Source organism: Vulpes vulpes, chromosome 2 (genome assembly GCF_048418805.1).
Source record: "Vulpes vulpes isolate BD-2025 chromosome 2, VulVul3, whole genome shotgun sequence".
In the NCBI taxonomy this organism is placed as follows: Eukaryota; Metazoa; Chordata; class Mammalia; order Carnivora; family Canidae; genus Vulpes; species Vulpes vulpes.
In genome coordinates, this window is record NC_132781.1 from 114219859 (window position 1) to 114239278 (window position 19420).

At 42.2% G+C, this 19420-nt stretch overlaps 1 protein-coding gene across 4 annotated transcripts in view; it reads left to right on the plus strand.

Moving 5' to 3' along the window:
- The window catches only part of PRKCQ (protein kinase C theta), a 173126-nt gene extending 154324 nt beyond the window's left edge, over window positions 1-18802 (plus strand). For all 4 annotated transcript variants that reach the window (XM_026016774.2, XM_072749605.1, XM_072749604.1 and 1 more), the window contains 3 exons: window positions 6998-7186; window positions 15474-15602; window positions 17567-18802. In XM_026016774.2, the coding sequence (XP_025872559.1) occupies window positions 6998-7186; window positions 15474-15602; window positions 17567-17722 (474 nt within the window). In that variant the 3' untranslated portion in view covers window positions 17723-18802. The remainder of the gene's footprint in view (window positions 1-6997; window positions 7187-15473; window positions 15603-17566) is intronic.
- The last annotated feature ends 618 nt before the right edge of the window (window positions 18803-19420 follow it).

Consider the following 19420-nt stretch of genomic DNA (forward strand, 5'->3'; position numbering starts at 1 on the left):
CTCTATACCCAAAGTGGAGCTCAAGTTCAGAATCCTGAGATCAAGAGCCAACCAGGCACTCCAAACTAAAATTATCTTAACTAATGTTATTGTTTATTAACAGTACATTTGTGTTTCATTAAAATAGTGAGATCAAATAACTTCTTAAAATTTTGATTTAATGTTTTAGCACCCTGAGATTCAAAAGTCTGATTAGTTTTTTTAATTCTTGGTTTCATTGGCCATCATACCTGGAAAAGATAGCTCATGAAGGCACAGTATCACTTAGACTTCACAGTATATATTTTAGGCAAGTTTCATCATTGACAGTAGTGGTTGCAATTCAAATAATTCCGTAATTCGAAACAATGTCTTTGATACAACTGACTTTTTTTTTTTTTTAGCTTTCTTGTCTCAATGAATGGCACTGTTGGTGACAAAGAGCTGTACTGAGAGTCAGAGAGACCACCCTGCTACCATTTTCTTACATTCTATATCCTTGTATTCTTCAGCATGATCTTCAAGCCTCTCTCCAGACAGAGTTTTAAGGATTTGCCATTTTGCCAAAATGAGTTTTGTTTAAAGAGAACCCAGCTATCCACATAATTGGGCACACAACATAAACGACATGCCTCAGGATAATAAGTTATAGCAATGATGGTAACACACCTTACAATATGCTGAAAGCAAACATACAGATGCAGCCACCCCCACACTCCCTCTGAGAGGGGCTTCCCATTTTCCTCTCAGGAGACCTCAGTTACTGTTTAAAATTCTAAATGAGGGCACCAGTGTCACTCTTAATTTTTAAAAAAAATAACATAAATACAAGTCCTAATATTTTCTTCCCCTGTCTCGCTGTACCATCTGGTTGATCCCGGGAGCACATGCACCATTCGGAAGGCCACTGCTCCACCAAGCCACCAGACTTACCTTTCTAATGGGCAAATCTGTCATCCACTGCTTTAAAATCCTCAAGGCATCCCCATTATCAACAGAACACAAGCCAAAATCCTGGAACTAGGTTCTTAATAATGTCCCTGGACTTGCCATTTTGCATTCATCTCTCCTACTCCTTAACCATACACTCTGAGGCCTTGGTCTGTGGTTATCCCCGGGATGACCTCCAAAGTCATCTCCCTAAAGAAGCCTCTGGTTCCCTGAAATAGCTGTTTCTTCCTCTGCACTACCATAGCACATGTGTAATCCAAGTGACCAGTAAACCATTTCTCACAGTTAGAGCCCATGACTTATCCATCTTAACGTCTCCCAACCTCAGCCTGGAGCACCCATCAACCATCTCCTGAATAAATGACCACACAGCACACACCCTCAATGTCCACCTGTGAATGTATGCTAGATTTCCCCACAGCTGGCCCTCTTTTATACAGTAAATCTCACTAGCTTCTCCCTTCTCTACCCATGAAAATACTACCCATTTTTCAACATTCCACTCACATATATCTACTTTGTAAAGTTTTTCCTTTATCTTATTGACCAACTGTCCCCTCCTCAAAAAACAAAACAAAATAACAAAAACAGGACATGTCCTCTCCAGTCTCTGAACCTTAATAAAAATTTAACCTTCCCTTATTGTGGTTCTAAGTATATACTACCTAGTACTATTTTTATGTGTATTCAGTTGTTATCGTCAAGGAAGGGACACTGTGGCAAATGAAAAGCCAGCCTGGCAAAGCATTAGAAACACACAGGAGCACAGACCAGATGGGACAAGGGCCAAGAAGCCCACCTGGAAAATACTGGTATCTCCTGACAGGAGAACCCAAATTACAGAAATAAATGCATTTCAGAGCAACATCAGGAATGATGCATAAATAAATAAATAAATAAATAAATAAATAAATAAATAAATAAATAAATAAAAATAAAAATAAAAATAAAACCAGAACAGACTGCCCTCCCCAAAGCTGGGAAATACTCCCAGTCTATATCCCCTGAGACATGAAACGCTGTGGCTTATTGTGTCTCCCAGTTCCAGTACTGGGGGTCTAACAGATCATTGGAGGTCCAAGCTCTTTTTGACAAAACTAGGAAAACAAAACACAGAAGCACCCTCTGTCGAATATATACTAGGCACTTAGTAAATCCATGTGGGATTCCGATGCGCAGAAGCAGCTCCCTGGAGAGAGTACAAGTCACTTGGGGACCAGAACTACAGAGGCACTGGGTCTGGGTGGTCACTTCATAAACTACAACAGCACCAGCACATCAACGCAGTGACCTTATGCAGATGTAATTCGCAGGCTCCACCAGGCAGATGGGACTGCAGATCGCTCTCCCTGTTGGTGAGAAAGAGACTCTGACATCTTTAGTATCCGAATTATTTGAGTAAAGATGGGGAAGGAAACAGGACAAAAGATGATGAGGCCATAAAAAGGCAGCAGAGGCTGTGAAACAGAAAAAGGAGCCACTCCAGCCATTGTTTCTCTACCAGTTTCTTTAAAAAATATGGACAATGTGAGCATAGCCATGTTAGGTTGCGGTTTAATCTAGGAGACATTAAATATGAAAGGATCAGGTTTCAGAATATCACTTCAGCTCACTAAGAGATCTTAAATAAGACAGGTAACCACCTGAAGTCCAATCACACCCTTTGTTATATAGGGATCACAGGACCTGGGCCTCAGTTCTTATAAATAAAACACATAACTTATGGCAAACACCTAATGCACGTCAGCATATTTCTGCAGACTTTCTGTTGTGGCTGTGTGAGTCTGCTTTGTGCTTCTTCCTCCCTACTTAAGACAAATTCTTTATTAACATCACCTAGCTTTATAGACGCCTGGGTGGCTCAGTTGGTTAAGTATCTGCCTTCTGCTCAGATCATGATCTCAGGGTCCTGGGATGGAGTCTTGCATCAGGCTCCCTGCTCAGCAGGGAATCAGCTTCTCCCTCTACCCCTCCTCCCTGCTTGTGCACTGGCACAATGCGCTCGCGCTCTCTCTCTCTCTCTCTCTCTCTCACTAGCTCTCTCTGAAATAAAATCTTTAAAAAAAAATCAAAAACAAAAAGAACATCACCTAGCTTTAGAAAACTTAATTTCCACCACAGCTGTGTCCTGTCTTCCAAATTTCATCTGTCCTTCCAGATCAAGTGGTTTATGAAGACCTGAAGCTCAGAGCAGTTTCTGGTTGCTTTGGCTCCCCCTTCTGACATGTCCTGAGAATTGCATGTGAAGCACTCCTGCTCCACCCCCTCCCCCACCCCCACCCCCACTCCCAACCCTTTTAAGGCAAATTCATCTGAATGAAGATTGTGTACATGCAAATGCACACAACTTTGTTTTCTTTATCTCTCTCCCTGCATCTACTTTTAAACTTTCCCTTAAGGAATACTACATCTTCTCTAAACTTCAACTTTTGTATTTAAAAACTGAGTTACAGATGGTGGCTAGCTTTTTTATGCTGGAAGTCAGCCGCAGATTGCAAACATCTGTCTGCAACTTAGTCTTTATTTTCACAAATGGGTACCAGTTGACCAAGATAGGTCTTTATCCTAGGACATATAGTCATTTCCGTAGGATGCAGCACGCGGTCTTGCCTATTTTTCACTGGGTTCTCCCAGCAACCCAGTAATAAGCCAAATGTTATCACCACTTTTCACAAATGAGATGCAGGGGCGGGGCCGTGAAAGAATCTGCCCCAAACTACACCATGAGGGACTGAGCCAGAGAGAGAACCCACAACATTTTGCATGGTTGACACAGTTGCATTGTGGTTTATCAACTCTTGTGTTAGAGACACTCCTGCCATATCCCTGAGACTCATATCAGATGTATCTGATTCCCCAGGACAGGCCTGGAGTCAGGTAGCGGTCAGAGATGGCAGCTATGCACATCATTCTGCTGCATCACAAGCCTCGCCAGCACCAGGACATGGAATGTCTAGAATGTAGCATCATTTTCCTTTCCAAAAGCAACCAGTGCTTTTTGAATAGTACTTCTATTATTCATTCCATAGGTCCATGTAAGAAAAAATTCCATTTCAAACGAGGAATTCTAACAGTAAAATAACATTCGTGTATTTATGAGTATATGTTCACACAGGGAGGCCCACTGAGGTAGGCCTCAAATTGTGGGGCGGGAAGGATGGCCATCCCAAGAGTCTCACTTTTTAATCCTGTGCTTCAATACTATTATCACTTCTCCCTATTGGGTAATAAAGCAGCTTGTCCCCAACCCATCCTGGAAGTGGCAATTGTGAAAGACAATGATTTTCTCTTTTTTTAAAAAAATATTTTTTAAAGATTTATTTATTTATTTATGAGAGACACAGAGAGAGAGGCAGAGACACAGGCAGAGAGAGAAGCAGGCTCCTTGCAGGGAGCCCAATGTGGGACTTCATCCCAGGACCCCGGTTCACGACCTGAGCCAAAGGCAGATGCTCAACCACTGAACCACCTGAGCATCCCATAAAAAAAAAATTATTTAAGTTCAATTTGCCAACATATAACACTCGGTGCTCATCCCATCAAGTGACCTCCTTAGTGCCCTTCACCCAGTCACCCCATCCCCCTACCCTCCTCCCCTTCTGTAACACTTTGTTCCCCAGAGTCAGGAGTCTCATGGTTTGTCTCCCTCTAATTTTTCCCCAGTTTCCCTCCTTCCCTTATAATCTCTTTCACTATTTCTTATATTCCACATATAAGTGAAATCATATGATGATTGTCCTCCGATTGACTTATTTCACTCAGCACAATACCCTCCAGTTCCATCCACATCAAATCAAATGGTGGGTGTTCATCCTTTCTGCTGGCTGAGGTGTTCTTTGGAGAAATGTCTGTTCATGTCTTCTAACCATTTCATGACTGGATTGTTTGGTTCTTGAGTGTTGAGCTCAATAAGTTCTTTATGGATCTTGGATGCTAGCCCTTTATCTGATATGTCATTTGTGAATATCTTCTCCCATTCTGTAGGTTGTCTTTTAGCTTTGTTGATTGTTTCCTACACTGTGCAGAAGCTTTCTATCTTAAGTCCCAATAGTTCATCTTTGCTTTTGTTTCCCTTGCCTTCATAGATGTGTCTTGCAAGAAGTTGTTGCAGCCTAGGTTCAAAAAGGATGTTGCTTGTGTTGTCCTCTAGGATTTATGGATTCTTGTCTCACATTTAGATCTTTCAACCATTTTGAGTTTATCTTTGTGTTTGGTGTAAGAGAACAGTCCAGTTTCATTCTTCTGTATGTGGATGTCCAATTTTTCCAGCACCATTTATTGAAGAGACTGTCCTTTTTCCAATGGATAGTCTTTCCTGCTTTGTCAAAGATGAGTTGACTGTAGAGTTGAGGATCCACTTCTGGGTTCTCTACTCCATTCTATTGATCTATGTGTCTGTTGTTGTGCCATTACCACACTATCTTGATGATCACAGCTTTGTAATACAGTTTGAAATCAGGCATTGTGATGCCCCTGGCATTGGTTTTCTTTTTCAATATTCCTCTGGCTATTCGGGGTCTTTTCTGATTCCCTACAAATCTTAATCTCCTCTTCTTCATTTAGCAAATTGTTATTGTATTCCTACTGTGTACTGGTTTTAATTGAGGCAAAATATATATACTATAAAATATACCATTTTACCATTCTTAAGAATATTATTCAGTTAGTATTAAATACATTCACATTATTGTACAGCCAGTCTCTAGAATTTTTTTATTTGGCACAATTCAAACTCTATATCCATTAAACAACTCCCCATTTCCCCAAACCCCAGCAACCATCACTCTCCTTCCTGTCCCTATAAATAAGACTCTTCTAGGGACCTCATATCAGTGGAATCCTTACAGTATTTGTCTTTTTTAGTCTGCCTTATTTCACTTAGCACAATGTCCTCAAGGTTTATCTAGATTGTATCATGTGTCAGGATTTCATTCTGTTTTAAGGCTGAATAATATTTCACTGCATGTATAGACCACACTGTTTATCCATTCATCTGCTGATGGACACTTGCACAGTTTTAGAGAAGGTCACAGCTTGGTTTGTTAGGATGACAAGCATCGAGCAGAGTCACGTGTATGCTCTCTACCTTCCAACATTAAACAAGGAAGCAGCTGAAAGGCCAGAATACAAAGTCTTTCCCACCAGGAGAGTGGATTGGTAAAAGGGTAGAAATCTTTTGTTAGGTGGGATCCCAGACTTTAAACCCAGGTCCCTAAAGGACAGATCAGATCAGTTCTACTCAAAGCACTGCTGTCAAGCTGGACATTACTCTCAGAGGATTTCTGAATCTGAAGTCTGTTATCCTAGACTGTTATACAGGGGGGCCACTGAGCTAGGCATACTCCCTAATTTTTTTTTCTAAGAGAGAGAACTTAAGCTGCGAAGAGGGGGTAAGTGCAGGGCAGAGGGAGAGAAAGAATCCCAGACAGGTTCAGTGTGGAGCCTAACACGGGGCTCAATCTGTCAACCCTGAGATCATGACCCAAGCCAAAACCATGAGTCAGACATTTAACCGACTGAGCCACCCAGGTGCCCCACTATATCTGACTTTTTAACAGAAACCATAGATGGAACTCCTTAGTCATACAACTGTGTCTGGACAGGTTTTAAGGAATGGATTTGATCAGATGACTTATCTGGATGTGTGATTACCTACTGAAAGTTTATGCAAAGTCTCAGGTCAGCAGAAGTCAGTAAAACAGGTGGGTTTGGTTTAGCCACTCACAGGAGAGCACAGATACCAGTTTGCTTAGGTCTAAGTCTACCACCTAAGTCCTCACATCCCAGGTGGGAAAATGAAGGCCAATTGCACAAGTCAGTTGTTGCACATAAGGCCAGAGGAAAAGTGGAAATTAAAATCAAAAAACGTTTGCTCAGTTTGGCACTGCCCACTCATTTCTATCCGATCATTAGCTTCTCAAAAGATACAGTTTTCACTGTGATGTGTGTTAAAACCACATAGTGTCATCGCCATCAACTATTTACTGAGTGGTGTTGAAAAGTTCAAGCAGGGTTTTCACTCATCCACCTCATGTTTATTAATTACACCTCTACCTCTTGGTCACAGATCTTGCTGGGTCAGAAATATAACCATTCTGTTGACTGGTGGTCATTTGGAGTTCTCCTCTATGAGATGCTAATTGGTCAGTCACCCTTCCATGGGCAAGATGAAGAAGAGCTTTTCCACTCCATCCGCATGGACAATCCCTTTTACCCTCGATGGCTTGAGAAGGAGGCGAAGGACCTTTTAGTGAAGGTAAGAAATGAAGTCAAGGAGACTCCATAGGATTAGTATTAGGTATTCTGATTGGTACTCCCAGAAAGATCTAAGCTCTGATTTATATATGGTAAACAACAGTCCTTTCAAACTGGGTTTAAATGGGAATCAACCATCTGCGTCAACTGAGTTACCAATAGGATGGACATTAGATACCAAAATGAGAAGATAAACATTCACGGGCATAATTTACACAAGAAAGGCCCAAAAACTAGTTCCATGACTCTTTTAAGATTTTATTTATTTATTTATTCATGAAAGACACAGAGAGGCAGAGACACAGGCAGAGGGAGAAGCAGGCTTCCTTTGGGGAGCCTGATGGGGTACTTAATCCCAGGACCCTGGGGTCACCACCTGAACCAAAGGCAGATGCTCAACCACTGAACCACCCAGGCATTCCGAGTTCCATGACTCTCGAATGCCCTCACTCTCAGATATAACTGGCCCATTCACAAGCACAATTTGTGGCTTCAAACTCAACCTTTGGTTTCCCATTGTGCCCTTTAAACCCATTGGTCCAGTTAATCTTCCCCTTCCCACCTGAACAGAACGTGCGACTTTTCCGTTCACTCTTCAGTGAGAGACAAATCTTTCATCATTCCTAAGCCATAAAAATCTCAGTTTAGAAATTAAAACTGTTCAACCCCAGACAGAAGTCATCACATCAACCTAATCCCTAAAGCAAAGACTTCTAATCCCTCTCCTCCATCATGTTCAGGGCTGGCAGCCACTCACCTTTGGAAAAGGGAATGTGGTCATATTGTGGTCAGCTGTGTCCTCCAACTGTTCTCTTCCTAATTCTTGAGTTTCTATTTCAGGTCATACCCAGTTAAAAGTAGGGAGAGAATGGAGGGATAAGGAGAAACAATTGTTCTTTTGTCTGGGTGGCTTCATGCTCTGAACCTGGTGGGTTGTTAAGGCCACCACTATTGTGGAACATTCTAGTGGGTCTTTTCAAAGTACCATTTGGTGGGGACATTTTTGGTGGCAGCCCTTGATACACAGGCTGTTCAGTCTATTCCCTGGCCCAGCTACTGTACCAAACTCCACTTTCATGATGCTCCAACTCACTGCTCGCTGCCTGTTGAGTGAACCTCTTAGGCAGTATTTAAAATGATGCAGACCAGCTCCCCTGCCACATCCCTTTCCTCTGTTCACTGGAAAAAAAAAATGGATGCATTTTTCACCCTATAACTCAGAATTCAGACTGTCACCACCTCTGCAGCAGTCCCCAGAAATCACCACCAAAGCAGGAGTCAGACCCCTATCCATGATAGCCCAGAATCAGTGCAGAACTGGTAATGCCACAGATGGGAACTGGGAGCTCCTCGGATAAACTCATGTGGGGACATAAGAAGCACCTGAGAGCCGTCATTAAAGATTTAGATTTTAGGGGCACCTGGGTGGCTCAGTCAGTGAAGTGTCTCTTGATTTCAGCTCATGTCATGATCTGAGTTGTGAGATTGAGCCCTGCGTTAGGCTCCGTGCTCAGCAGAGTCGGCTACGGATTCTCTCTCACTCTCCCTCTGCTACTCCCCCCACCACAATTTCTCTCCCTAAATAATAATCTTTAAAAATTTTTGATTTTAGGCAGTCTTAGTTTACCTTTTTGTAGGATGCAAAACAGTGTATAAGTACAAAAAAAAAAACATAAATCACAGTACTACAAATCCTATTACATATAACAACCACCTGCACCCAATGAGCTGTCCTGACAGCTACTTAGATCAAGGAAAGATGTACTAGCGTGATCAAGAAGCTAACAACTCTAAAAGAAGTGGGCCAAGAATACAGGTGTTTTGAATTCTGACACCTCCTATCTCAGCTTGCTTTAAAAAATCATTTAGGTAAATAATTTTCAGCCTTGGTGTCTTTATATTGAGAAATGGGAATAAGACTTTTCAACATCAGAACATACCAGTGGATTTTAAATCTAAACTTAAAAAGATTACCAGGTCCATCTTTTTTTTTTTTTTTCCACTAGTCTACTTGTTTCTTATGAACTATTTGGACTTAAATGTAAAAGGCATCCGCTTCTCCCGCTCTCATACAACCAACAACTTGTCTAGTCTTTGAAATGTTGAGGCAACTCTAAAGCTCCCCCTCAGGAATCAAGATGTTGAATCTGAAGTGCTGACAAAGCCCTCCCAGGACACCTAGCCCAAGGCTGATGGCATTTAAAATCTGACTCAGTTCAATTTCAGCTTTCCATTTCTATTATCTAAACAAGCCATAAACCTAGAAAACTCTCAGAACGACCAATTAAATACACTTAATGACTGAACAATACATATAAAATGAAAGCTGATTTCAAAATTAGCCAGTTAAAAATATGACTACAGTAAAAACAAAGTTAGCAGGAACGGGAACAATTTTGCTTTACATAAAGGCAAGTTCAAACATTTTTAGAGTTGCTGCTGTTATTTTACACATTGCCCTCCGAAGGACTTAAGGTGGTTAGTTGGCTCCAGCTGCTATAATGAAATATCACAGACTGAGGTACTCAGACTCTAACAAATTTATTTACTAACAGTTCTGGAGGCTGGAAGTCCAAAAGCAAGGTCCAGCAGGGTCAGTTTCTGGTAAACGCTTTCTTCCCGGCTTGCAGGCAGGCACCTTCTTGCCATGTCCTCACACAGCAGGTGAAGAGCTCTCTGCTGTTTCTGTTTAGAAGAATGCTAATTCTATTGGACCAGCTTCCTGCCCATATGACTTCATTTAACCTTAATTACTCCCTCATTCCAGGCCCACTCACTTCGGGGGTTAGGGCTTCAATGTATGAATTTTGAGGGGACACACTTCAATCTGTGGTGTGAGGGTACACTGGGAAGGCCTGAGCCCACAAAACCCACCAGAAGAAGGAAATAAGGAAAGAGTGTAGGGGCTGCCTGTAGATGATCCACCTTCATCTCTTGGTGTTCCATAAAGCTCAACAGCTGTGCTTCCCAAACCCAGCTCCTCCTTGGGTTCTGGAAGAGCTCCCAGTGAGGAAGAAGGGTGAAGGAGTAATGGGGCCAGGTGGAGTTAATCAAAAGTAAATGCTGGGAGTGATGGTTTTAAAGGACAGAAGGACTGGTGGAGGTGGGGGGAAGAAAGAAGGCATCCAGTTGGAGGAGGAAAGATGACAAGTCACATGTATGGAATATTACTCAGCAGTAAAAAGGAATGAACTATTATTGATGCACAAAACCACTTGTATGGCATTATACTGAGTGAAAAAAATGCAGTCTCAAAAGGCCGCATACCATGTGAGTCCACTTGTGTAACATTCTTGAAAGGACATTGTGGGGACAGAAATCAGATTAGTGGCAGTGGGGGTTAGGGAGTATGACTGTAAAGGGGTATCCCAAGGGACAGCTTTGTGCTGACAGGACAGTTCCGTATCGTGTGTGTCATGGTAGTTACCCCAATCTGCATAGGACATAAAGTGACAGAGAACCAGACATAGATATTGTATCAATGCCAATCTCCTGGTTTTGGTGTCACACTGTCATCACATATGACGTAAGCATTAGTGGAAACTCGGTGAAGGGTACTCAGGACACCTGTACTAGCTCTTAACATCCTGTGAATCTATCTGTACAGACTGAATGTGCCCACCTCAAATTTCTATGTTGAAACCCTGACCCCCAAAAGTGATGATTATAGGAGGTGAGGCCTTTGGGACCTAATTAGGCATAGATGAAATAATGAGGGTGGGACCATATGGACTAGTACAGTTATACAAAGAGGAAGAGAAAGATTTTGCTCCCTCCAAGTGCACTTACCAAGGAAAGGCCATGTGAGGACATAGCAAGAAGGTGGCCACCTGCAAGATAAGAAGAGAGTCCTCACCAGAAACTGCCCAGGCTGGCACCTCAATCTTGGACTTCTAGCGTCTAGAACTATAATAAATGTTTACTATTTAAGCCACCACTCAGTCGATGGCATTTTGTTATAGCAGCCCAAGCAGACCAAGACACTATAATTACTTCAAAATAAAAAAGTGTAAAAACAAAATAAAATCTAAGGCTAAAGGCTAACAAATACCAAAACCAAAATCAGGTGCAGTTTCAATAGCAGGAAAAAGATTTGCTGTCCCAGTGGAAAATAAATCTTGTTGAACAGAGCAGAAACCAAGACAACTGGAGACAAAGAACGCTGGAGGGAAGGGCTGGTTGGTGAACATGGTTTTAAATCCCTGTGGAGGAGATGGGGCTTATTCTTTCCCATGTGAGTTAGTAAAAATTCCCTGTCCTTTGCTGCATGAGAAAGAAAGTCCTCTCCTGTGTTCCAGCAGTTGGGCTGATAAAAATTAGTTTCCATCATGCCATTTGCTGACAATAAGACTGGCTTCTGGTTTCATCTCTGCTCCCCATTTGCTCTATAACTTTGATCCCACATCCTTGAGATCCATTTTCTGCAAAGATCAAAGGTAGTAACATTTCTGAGAAACTTCCTCTAGAGGATTATATATAATGTTGTAAAACCCAGAAGAAATGGGTCCTCTGAAAAAGTGGCATCTGTTACAGCAGCAGCAGCAGCAGCAGCAGCAGCAATGTCAGCCTCTATCCCTTTTAGCCCTTGTAGGGCATGGATGCATGTGGTGTCCTGAACAGCTACACAGTGGAGGAGGCTGTGCTCTGTCAGGAATTACAAAAGGGACACTGCTGTTCAGTTGACTCTTGCCAAAGAAACACCCCTCATTCATTCATCCAGTATGTTCTGCTTGTTTATTTGGAAACTGCTGGAAAATGAATGATCTCAAACAGAACCACCTCTCCTTTCTGTAGAAAGGTGTATCTGACAAGGGAATGAAGAGGGGAGAGCACTTCCAGGATGGGCACTACATGCTGGTGACCATCCTCAGCAGCCCAGCACTGATGTTCTAGCCCAGACAGTCGGATAAGTTTAAACAAACTCCAGCTGCATCCTGGCCATTCATGTACGAGGTGTGCTGTTTCCTATAAATGTAAACCACTCTCTGGCAGCGTTTGTGGACAAAAGCAAGTCTCTATTCATGAACATTGAGTCCCCCCGTGCAGCATCCAAGGCACAGAGCCAATGGCCTCCTGTGAGTTCACCAGTCATCTTCAGGACCTGGGAGGAGGAGGAGTGATTTGCCGCAGGCCAGAGAAGACAGTGATTTACTCTTGTGCAAAACTAGAAGGAAATTTGAGTCCTGAAGCTGGGGATCATGTTATAGTCTCATTACATGTCTTTTTAAATATATATTTAATTTCACAGGTACATAGACCAGGCTCAGAAAGCTGTGTCATGATGCTCTAGGTACAAATGCCACACATGGTACTGGGAAAATCTAATGGGAGACAGCATGGTGTACATGTGGCCTGGGGCAGTTACCTCTAATTTAATTCACTGAAGCCTTTAATTATAACAACACAAGCTACGTTTTGGTCCATGCTCAAGGCACTCACATCTTCCCTCTCATCTTATTTCATCAAAATATCCTTAAGAAGTAGAGGTCAATAGGATATTATGGTTGTTTCAAGGGAAGAGATACAGGGCAAATCACTTATTCCCTCTGCTTCTAAGAAATCAATCTGCTGGTTTAAAAAAAAAGATTTTATTCATTTGAGACAGAGATACAGAGAGAGAGAGCATGAGCAGAGGGGAGAAGCAGACTCCCCACTGAGCAGGGGAGCCCAATGCAGGGCTTGATCCCAGGACCCTGGGATCATGACCTGAGATGAAGGAGGCAGACGCTTAATCATCTGAGCCACCCAAGTGCCCCTCAATCTGCTTTCCATCTGTTGACTTACACTGGTGTTTGAGTCTGCAGGAAAAATATTTACTGTGTGACCTTGGTGCCTTTTCTATATGCTGTTCTATTGCTAAAAACAAGAGGCTAACAGAAGCTGAGACTGAAGACATGGTCTGCAAGTAATAAAGTAGAAGGATAGCTTGCTCACTTACTCAACAAACATTTATTGAGCATCTACTTTTTGCATGGCTGTGCAAGGTTCTGTAAGAAAGAGAAACTTAAATGGTGTCTTCCCTCAGAGCTTATACTCTGGTAAAACAAAAATACTGTTTAAAAATATATATATAGTGATATTTTCTCTAATGATGGAAAAATATTCAGATGTTCTGTGGAGCCTAGAGGAGAGACTAATTCAACACCAGAGCAAGAAGGGGCTGCTTATAATTTAGACTCTACCCCTGACTAGGGCTGGATCTGTGATCTTGTGCAGGTTACATAGCTACTCTGAGCCTCAGTTTCCTCAGCTGACAATGGGACAATGATATCTGCTTTTAGAATCTGTTTTTAAAATCAGGATGATATAGCTGAGACATCTAGCATCATCCCTGACTCTCAAAGAACATTGCTTGGAATGAGTCAGAGAATCAACCATATGACCGTGAGCTTGACTTGAAGGGCAGGGAGAGCTCACCAGAGTTAACGTAATCAAAGAAAGCTTCACAAAGAAGAGGGAGTATAATGTCACCATGACTGGTGGGCTTGGATTTAAAGATGAAGAGAAGAGAAAAAATAAAAAAAAATAAAGATGAGGAGAAGGAAATAGGAGCAGAATATGGGGAGAAGTACCTCCTTGCAAGATGGAAATGTCACTAGTGAAGGACAAAGGTAGGAAAGACAGGTGGCACATCCAGTGAGTAGACATGTCTGCACAAAATAGAGGGGTACAGTGGGAATGGAAGGATCTGTGTCAACATAGGCCATGGAGAGCCTGGGATGCCCGCCTAGGTCACTAGGCGATCAGAGGACACTAGGGCTCACCAGGGCATAGAGATGACCTTGCTTCACCCTGCATTTTACAGGTGAGGAACTCGAGACTCAGAAAACTTGCCCACAGCCTCGTGGGTAGTAAGTCTCTTGGGTGACAACCTCATGTTAGTGGTTTTCTAACAGAGCTTTGAACCTTAAGTTCCATTGAGAGACCTCAGCAGCCAGCATAGGGTTAGGGGGGAAGGAAGTTAGGGTGACTGGCCATGTGGCTGTACTAGGTGGTTGCATGAGTGTTACACTTGGACTTTTAAAAAGATTATCATAATTACAAAAAAGGAAAAAAAACTTCACTTTGCACGAAGTGAAAATGCAACATCCAAGCATGTTGGTTTTTGTTCTTTTAGTTTTGGGATTGTGGGATGAGGGGGGTTTTGGTAGAGCCTCTGAAGATTTTCAGATAGGAAGGCAAGACAAGTAAAGCAGTGTTTGATAACATATAGACTGGCTGTTCTTAAAGGAAGTAAAAGCAAGAGATCCCTGTAAATTAGTTGTTCATGGAGGTGAGTTCCTGCCAGAAGCTCATGGAAAATCACTTCATTTCACTCTGGTTTCTGTTTCAGGGACCCATGGTGTCCTTAAGACACCCTGTAGCTAGCAGTTACATTCTAAACAAACATCTAGCTGGGGTATGAAAAAAGGGGTAACCACTGCAGGCACTCAGGACCTGTGGCTTGCCTCTTAGCTCAAGAGGCTTGGTCTCTCCCATTCGGTACTGCCCTTGACCTGCTGTGTTTGAGTTCGAAGAGTTTCCAGATTTCTTTCCTGTCCTGGCCAATGTTCAGTTTGACCTCATGAGGAAAGTAACAGGAGAGGGGACAGTGTAGGGAAAAAAACAAGTCAAAAAATATTAAAGATGATTTGAATTAAACATTACTTTACCAGCAGATTTGCAGATGTCTTGTCCCAAGGGGACTATTGGCAACTAGTTTATATTATCCCCAAAGTGAGCTTCTCCTCATAGCAAGATGGTTATCCTTAGAAGGCAGCTTTGTAAGAAGTCAGACTTGATCAATGGGAAGTCAACCAATTGATCACTTATTCTATGTTGTTGCACTTTACACCCCAGGAATCAGTGTGTGTGTGCGTGTGTGTGTCTGTGTGTGTGTGTGTGTGTATCATCCCACCCACGGAACAGCCCCACAGGAAGGACACTTTACTCACTTTACACGTGAGGACACTGAGTCGAAGAGTCTGGTAACCTACCAGAGGTTCTATAAATTGGTCTAGATCCCCTTGAAAGACCGCATTTCTAGGGCAAAGAGCAAGGAAGCAAAAGCCCAGATTCCGGAATATTTAGAAGGCTCAATTGAGGGAGAATGTTGTCACCGGTGTGACTTGAAGCAACAGGTGACACTGGTAAGTAGGAAAATAAGGTTAGAAAAGCATGTGTCAAATCGCTGAGCCTTTACCTTCATGGAGTCAAATTCCTGGGGAGCCAGGCTCAGGTACTAAGAGATGCAACCTTGTCTGAGGCTTCCCTTTAGAAATAACTGCTCCCTTTCTGCTGTTGCTCAGCTGTTCGTGAGGGAACCTGAAAAGAGGCTGGGAGTGAGGGGAGACATCCGCCAGCATCCTTTGTTTCGGGAGATCAACTGGGAAGAGCTTGAAAGAAAGGAGATCGACCCACCATTCCGGCCTAAAGTGGTAAGGACCCACCCAGGACTGTTGGCTCCCCACCATTCCTGCCTTGCTCCCCTCACCCCCAAGGCTGCCTGCCTGCTGCCCCTCACCCCTGTGTGGGCCCCAGCTTCCCTCCTGGGTTCAGTTCTTGGAGGAAGGTGCTTCCTTAACCATAATTCAGGTTGTTTGGCTGGTGGGGGGTTGGGGAGCAAGGGGATGTTACTCTTGTTTGCAGTATCTAACCTCTGCAATGAAAATGTACCTGCATGTAAAGGAGTTGCTGGGCGTACATGCCTCAGACTTAACACGCACGTGCCAGGTGACTCTCAGATGAGATAAGGAGTTTGATGTTTGTAATTCATTCACATACCTGTATCTCCTAATGGTGATTGTTACATGTTCTTCGGTTTAAGAAGTAAATTGGAGCTTAAGAAAAGACAGGTCTCTAAACTCTCATGTGTATGCTCACTAGCAAAAGTCACTAACCTCAGTAAGAAAAGGTGACTTGACCACTTGCAGAACAAGCCGCCATAAAGTGAAGACAAAAATAAAACACAGTTAAGATGAGAAAGTTCTGCAGATGGATGTTGATAACAATGCATGCGCTTAATGCCACCGAACTGTACTCCTAAAATAGGAGTACAAATGGTCATTTTTATGTTAGGTATATTTTAGTACAATTTTTACATGAAATGATTTTTTTAAAGAGTAAATCAAAGGGGTGTGTTTGCCATCTTTACCCATTCCTGGTGACTCCTGGGAAAAAAGAAGTAATGACCCAGGTAGATATAAACCATCTCAACTGTCTCTTTGCATAGAGATAACATCTCTATGTCTGTTCCGTGGGTGAGATGCTCCACTCTAGAAAAGAGCCACTCCCATTCATCAGGATAGCAGATGGCCAGAGGAGGCAACTGTGTTCTCAGGGTTAGCAAAGTTAGTCTCAACATTTGACCCAAGCTCTGAGGATGCTCTAAGAGTTCTACAGGCTGGCTTATAGCACTCTTGTTATTTTTAATAGCATCATACCTAAATTATGAGTTAATAATTTGTGATAAAATGAATTTTTACCTTGTTTTAGCTCATCAGAACAATATAATTCATGTCTCAACTTCCATGATACATTACAATCAACTTGATATTAACCACCTAAAAATCAGACTTTTGATCTACACTTTCCCTAGAGGACAATTCTCAATTCTACCAGTAGGAAGGAATTTCCCTTGTGTGTTGTCTAAACAGCTATTTGTAGGCAGAGGCCACAGGCTATTGGTCTCACCAGCCAGGAGCCCTCTTGAGAGTAGGAAGAGCCTGACTCTTAGTTACTCATATATACACAAAGGTGACTTTTGATAATCTAAAAAAATTGAAGCGTACACCATACAAAGCAGTATTTATAAATAGGTATTTGTTTTTACATTCTTTCTTTTTCTTTTCTCACGAGCACCAATAGACCAGGTGGCTTAATGGGAGCTAGTCCCAATCTGTCTATAGAAGACAGTCCAAAATGGTTAATAATGAAATTAATATGGGCAGAGGACTAAAAATAGTGAAGGATATTGATAAAAGAACAGGAGTATATAATCTGCAAAAGTCCTGCCTTCTGCTCCCACCCTTTTCCCCTTCCCCAAACTGTCCCCTGAACACCAAAAGGCTACAGGTCAAATCTGGGCTCACCACTGTTTCAAAGGTTGCCAATCCTGTTTCATGCAAACTATTGACCAGAAGCATGAGATACTATTTGATGTATATAATGAAGTTCCTTGACATGAATTTAATTGTACCATTGCTAAGGGCATGGCTCAGGATCTTAGAAATGTTCCATAAATCCTATGACCATCTATAAATATTATTTCAGTTTACCTGGAATGCCCACATGGTCATACACAGATTGAACCCAGATAACAAAAATGAAGATATTTCATTTTAATTCAGTGCTTGATTTTCTTCCCTTTTTCCCTCCACCCTTCCCTTAAACTCGGATGAAGAAATCACCGTATGACTGCAGCAATTTCGACAAAGAATTCTTAAATGAGAAACCCCGGCTGTCATTTGCTGACAGAGCCCTGATCAACAGCATGGACCAGAACATGTTCAGAAACTTTTCCTTCATTAACCCAGGGATGGAGAAGTTGATATCCTGAAGCACATCCCCTGACACACAAGGGAATTTGTCTTGTGTCTGTGAACTGGTTCCAGTGACGCTCCTTGGATTCCTTTTCACCTTGGGAAAGAAAAGAAACACTCAATAATACAGGCTGAGACCTTTTAGCTCCTCACTGACTTTGCATCTACAGCAGAAGCCAACTCCTCCACTTCACTAATAACTACACCCTTCGGTGCTTCTCTGTCCTCTCCTGTGGCCACTCTTGAAGCGAGGTCATTACTAACCATAGTTACTTACTGGCACAATGGTTCTCCTCTGCAATGTGAAAAGACCTGAAAAGTTAATACTGCCCAAAATCATGGCTCTTCACATGGGCATCAACAGCTGATGAGTGGCCAAAGGCAGAGTGAGCACAGACGTCTCAAGACTGAAACAGCGCCTCACCCTCTGCAGGAGTGGACTTCATTCAGCCACAGACAAGTAACCACTAACCTGTTTTGTTCTGTTTGCATCTGTGGAAGTGTAAATGGTGGTGGGGGAAGCCCTGAATGGGTTTTTATGGGAATTCTTCACAATAAACATAGCTTGTAACTCGAGATTTACAGATCCATTCATTCTGATTAGGCATGAGATTCTCGGGAAAGAGGAAAATGGAAAGTAAAGAAGAGCTCATGTCACTGAGATGGAGGGTTTAATAAAACACCTACTCTGGCTATCTTGTCAACATAGACAGTAGAGTCCAACAAAGATAGAATCACTTACTCCTGCCAATAGAACCACCCCACCCACCCATTCTCAGTTGATTTCAATATCAGTGGAAGTCACTCATTACCATACTTTTCACACTGTAACAAAAAAAGGAAGTGCATAATCCTTACAACAGAAAAGCAAAGCAATCTCTTATACCCTTAAAGTTGATTTGATGACTCATTTGTCTCCCTTTAGGCATTATTCAAGATAAAAGACCTATGCATGCTACTTGTAGCAATTGATCTTGTTTAACTAGAATTTTAGCTATACATTTTTAAGTATCTGTGCTATTTGTATATTTTGATAAAATATTGTGACTTAATGACAGAGGTGGATATGTAAAAATGGAATAAAAGAAAGAAAGAAAGATGCCTCCTAATAGTTTTATTCCCTACTTGCCCCTAAGAACTTGGGTTTTTTCATGGTTATCATCAAAATGTAGCTAGCATGGAGTTTATGTTGTAAATTTTGGGAATCCCTAAAAATCCCCAAATAGGTGAGAAACTCAGGTAACTTCTAAATTACTGTTACTATGTTCCTCTTTCCCTTCACCATGAGATATCTCTGGAGTGGTCTACACATTGTCTCTACTCCTCCAACATCTGAATCCAGCTCTACCTTCCTGGAATGCACTAGGTCCTCATCTACCTTTCTGCAGTTTTTTTTGTTTGTTTGTTTGTTGTTGTTGTTTGTTTTTTTGGGTTTTTTTGTTTTTTATACAAGGAAAGATCCTCCCTTCAATCTCAGCCCCGTTAGACACTGTGACACAGCACTTTCCTTTGTGCTCCCTCTACCTTTGACTGCCCCCTTGACCAGCCCCTTTCCTCCTACCTCAAATCACTTCCAAGGCCCCATTCCTCATTTGGTTTCACCTTCCTTTGGTTCTTTCCTGCCACCTCATACCTCATACCTTCATCACCCAGCGCATATCATCTCAAGTCCACATCTCCAGTTCTAACTTTGCTTCCAGCTTTCAAACAGTCTC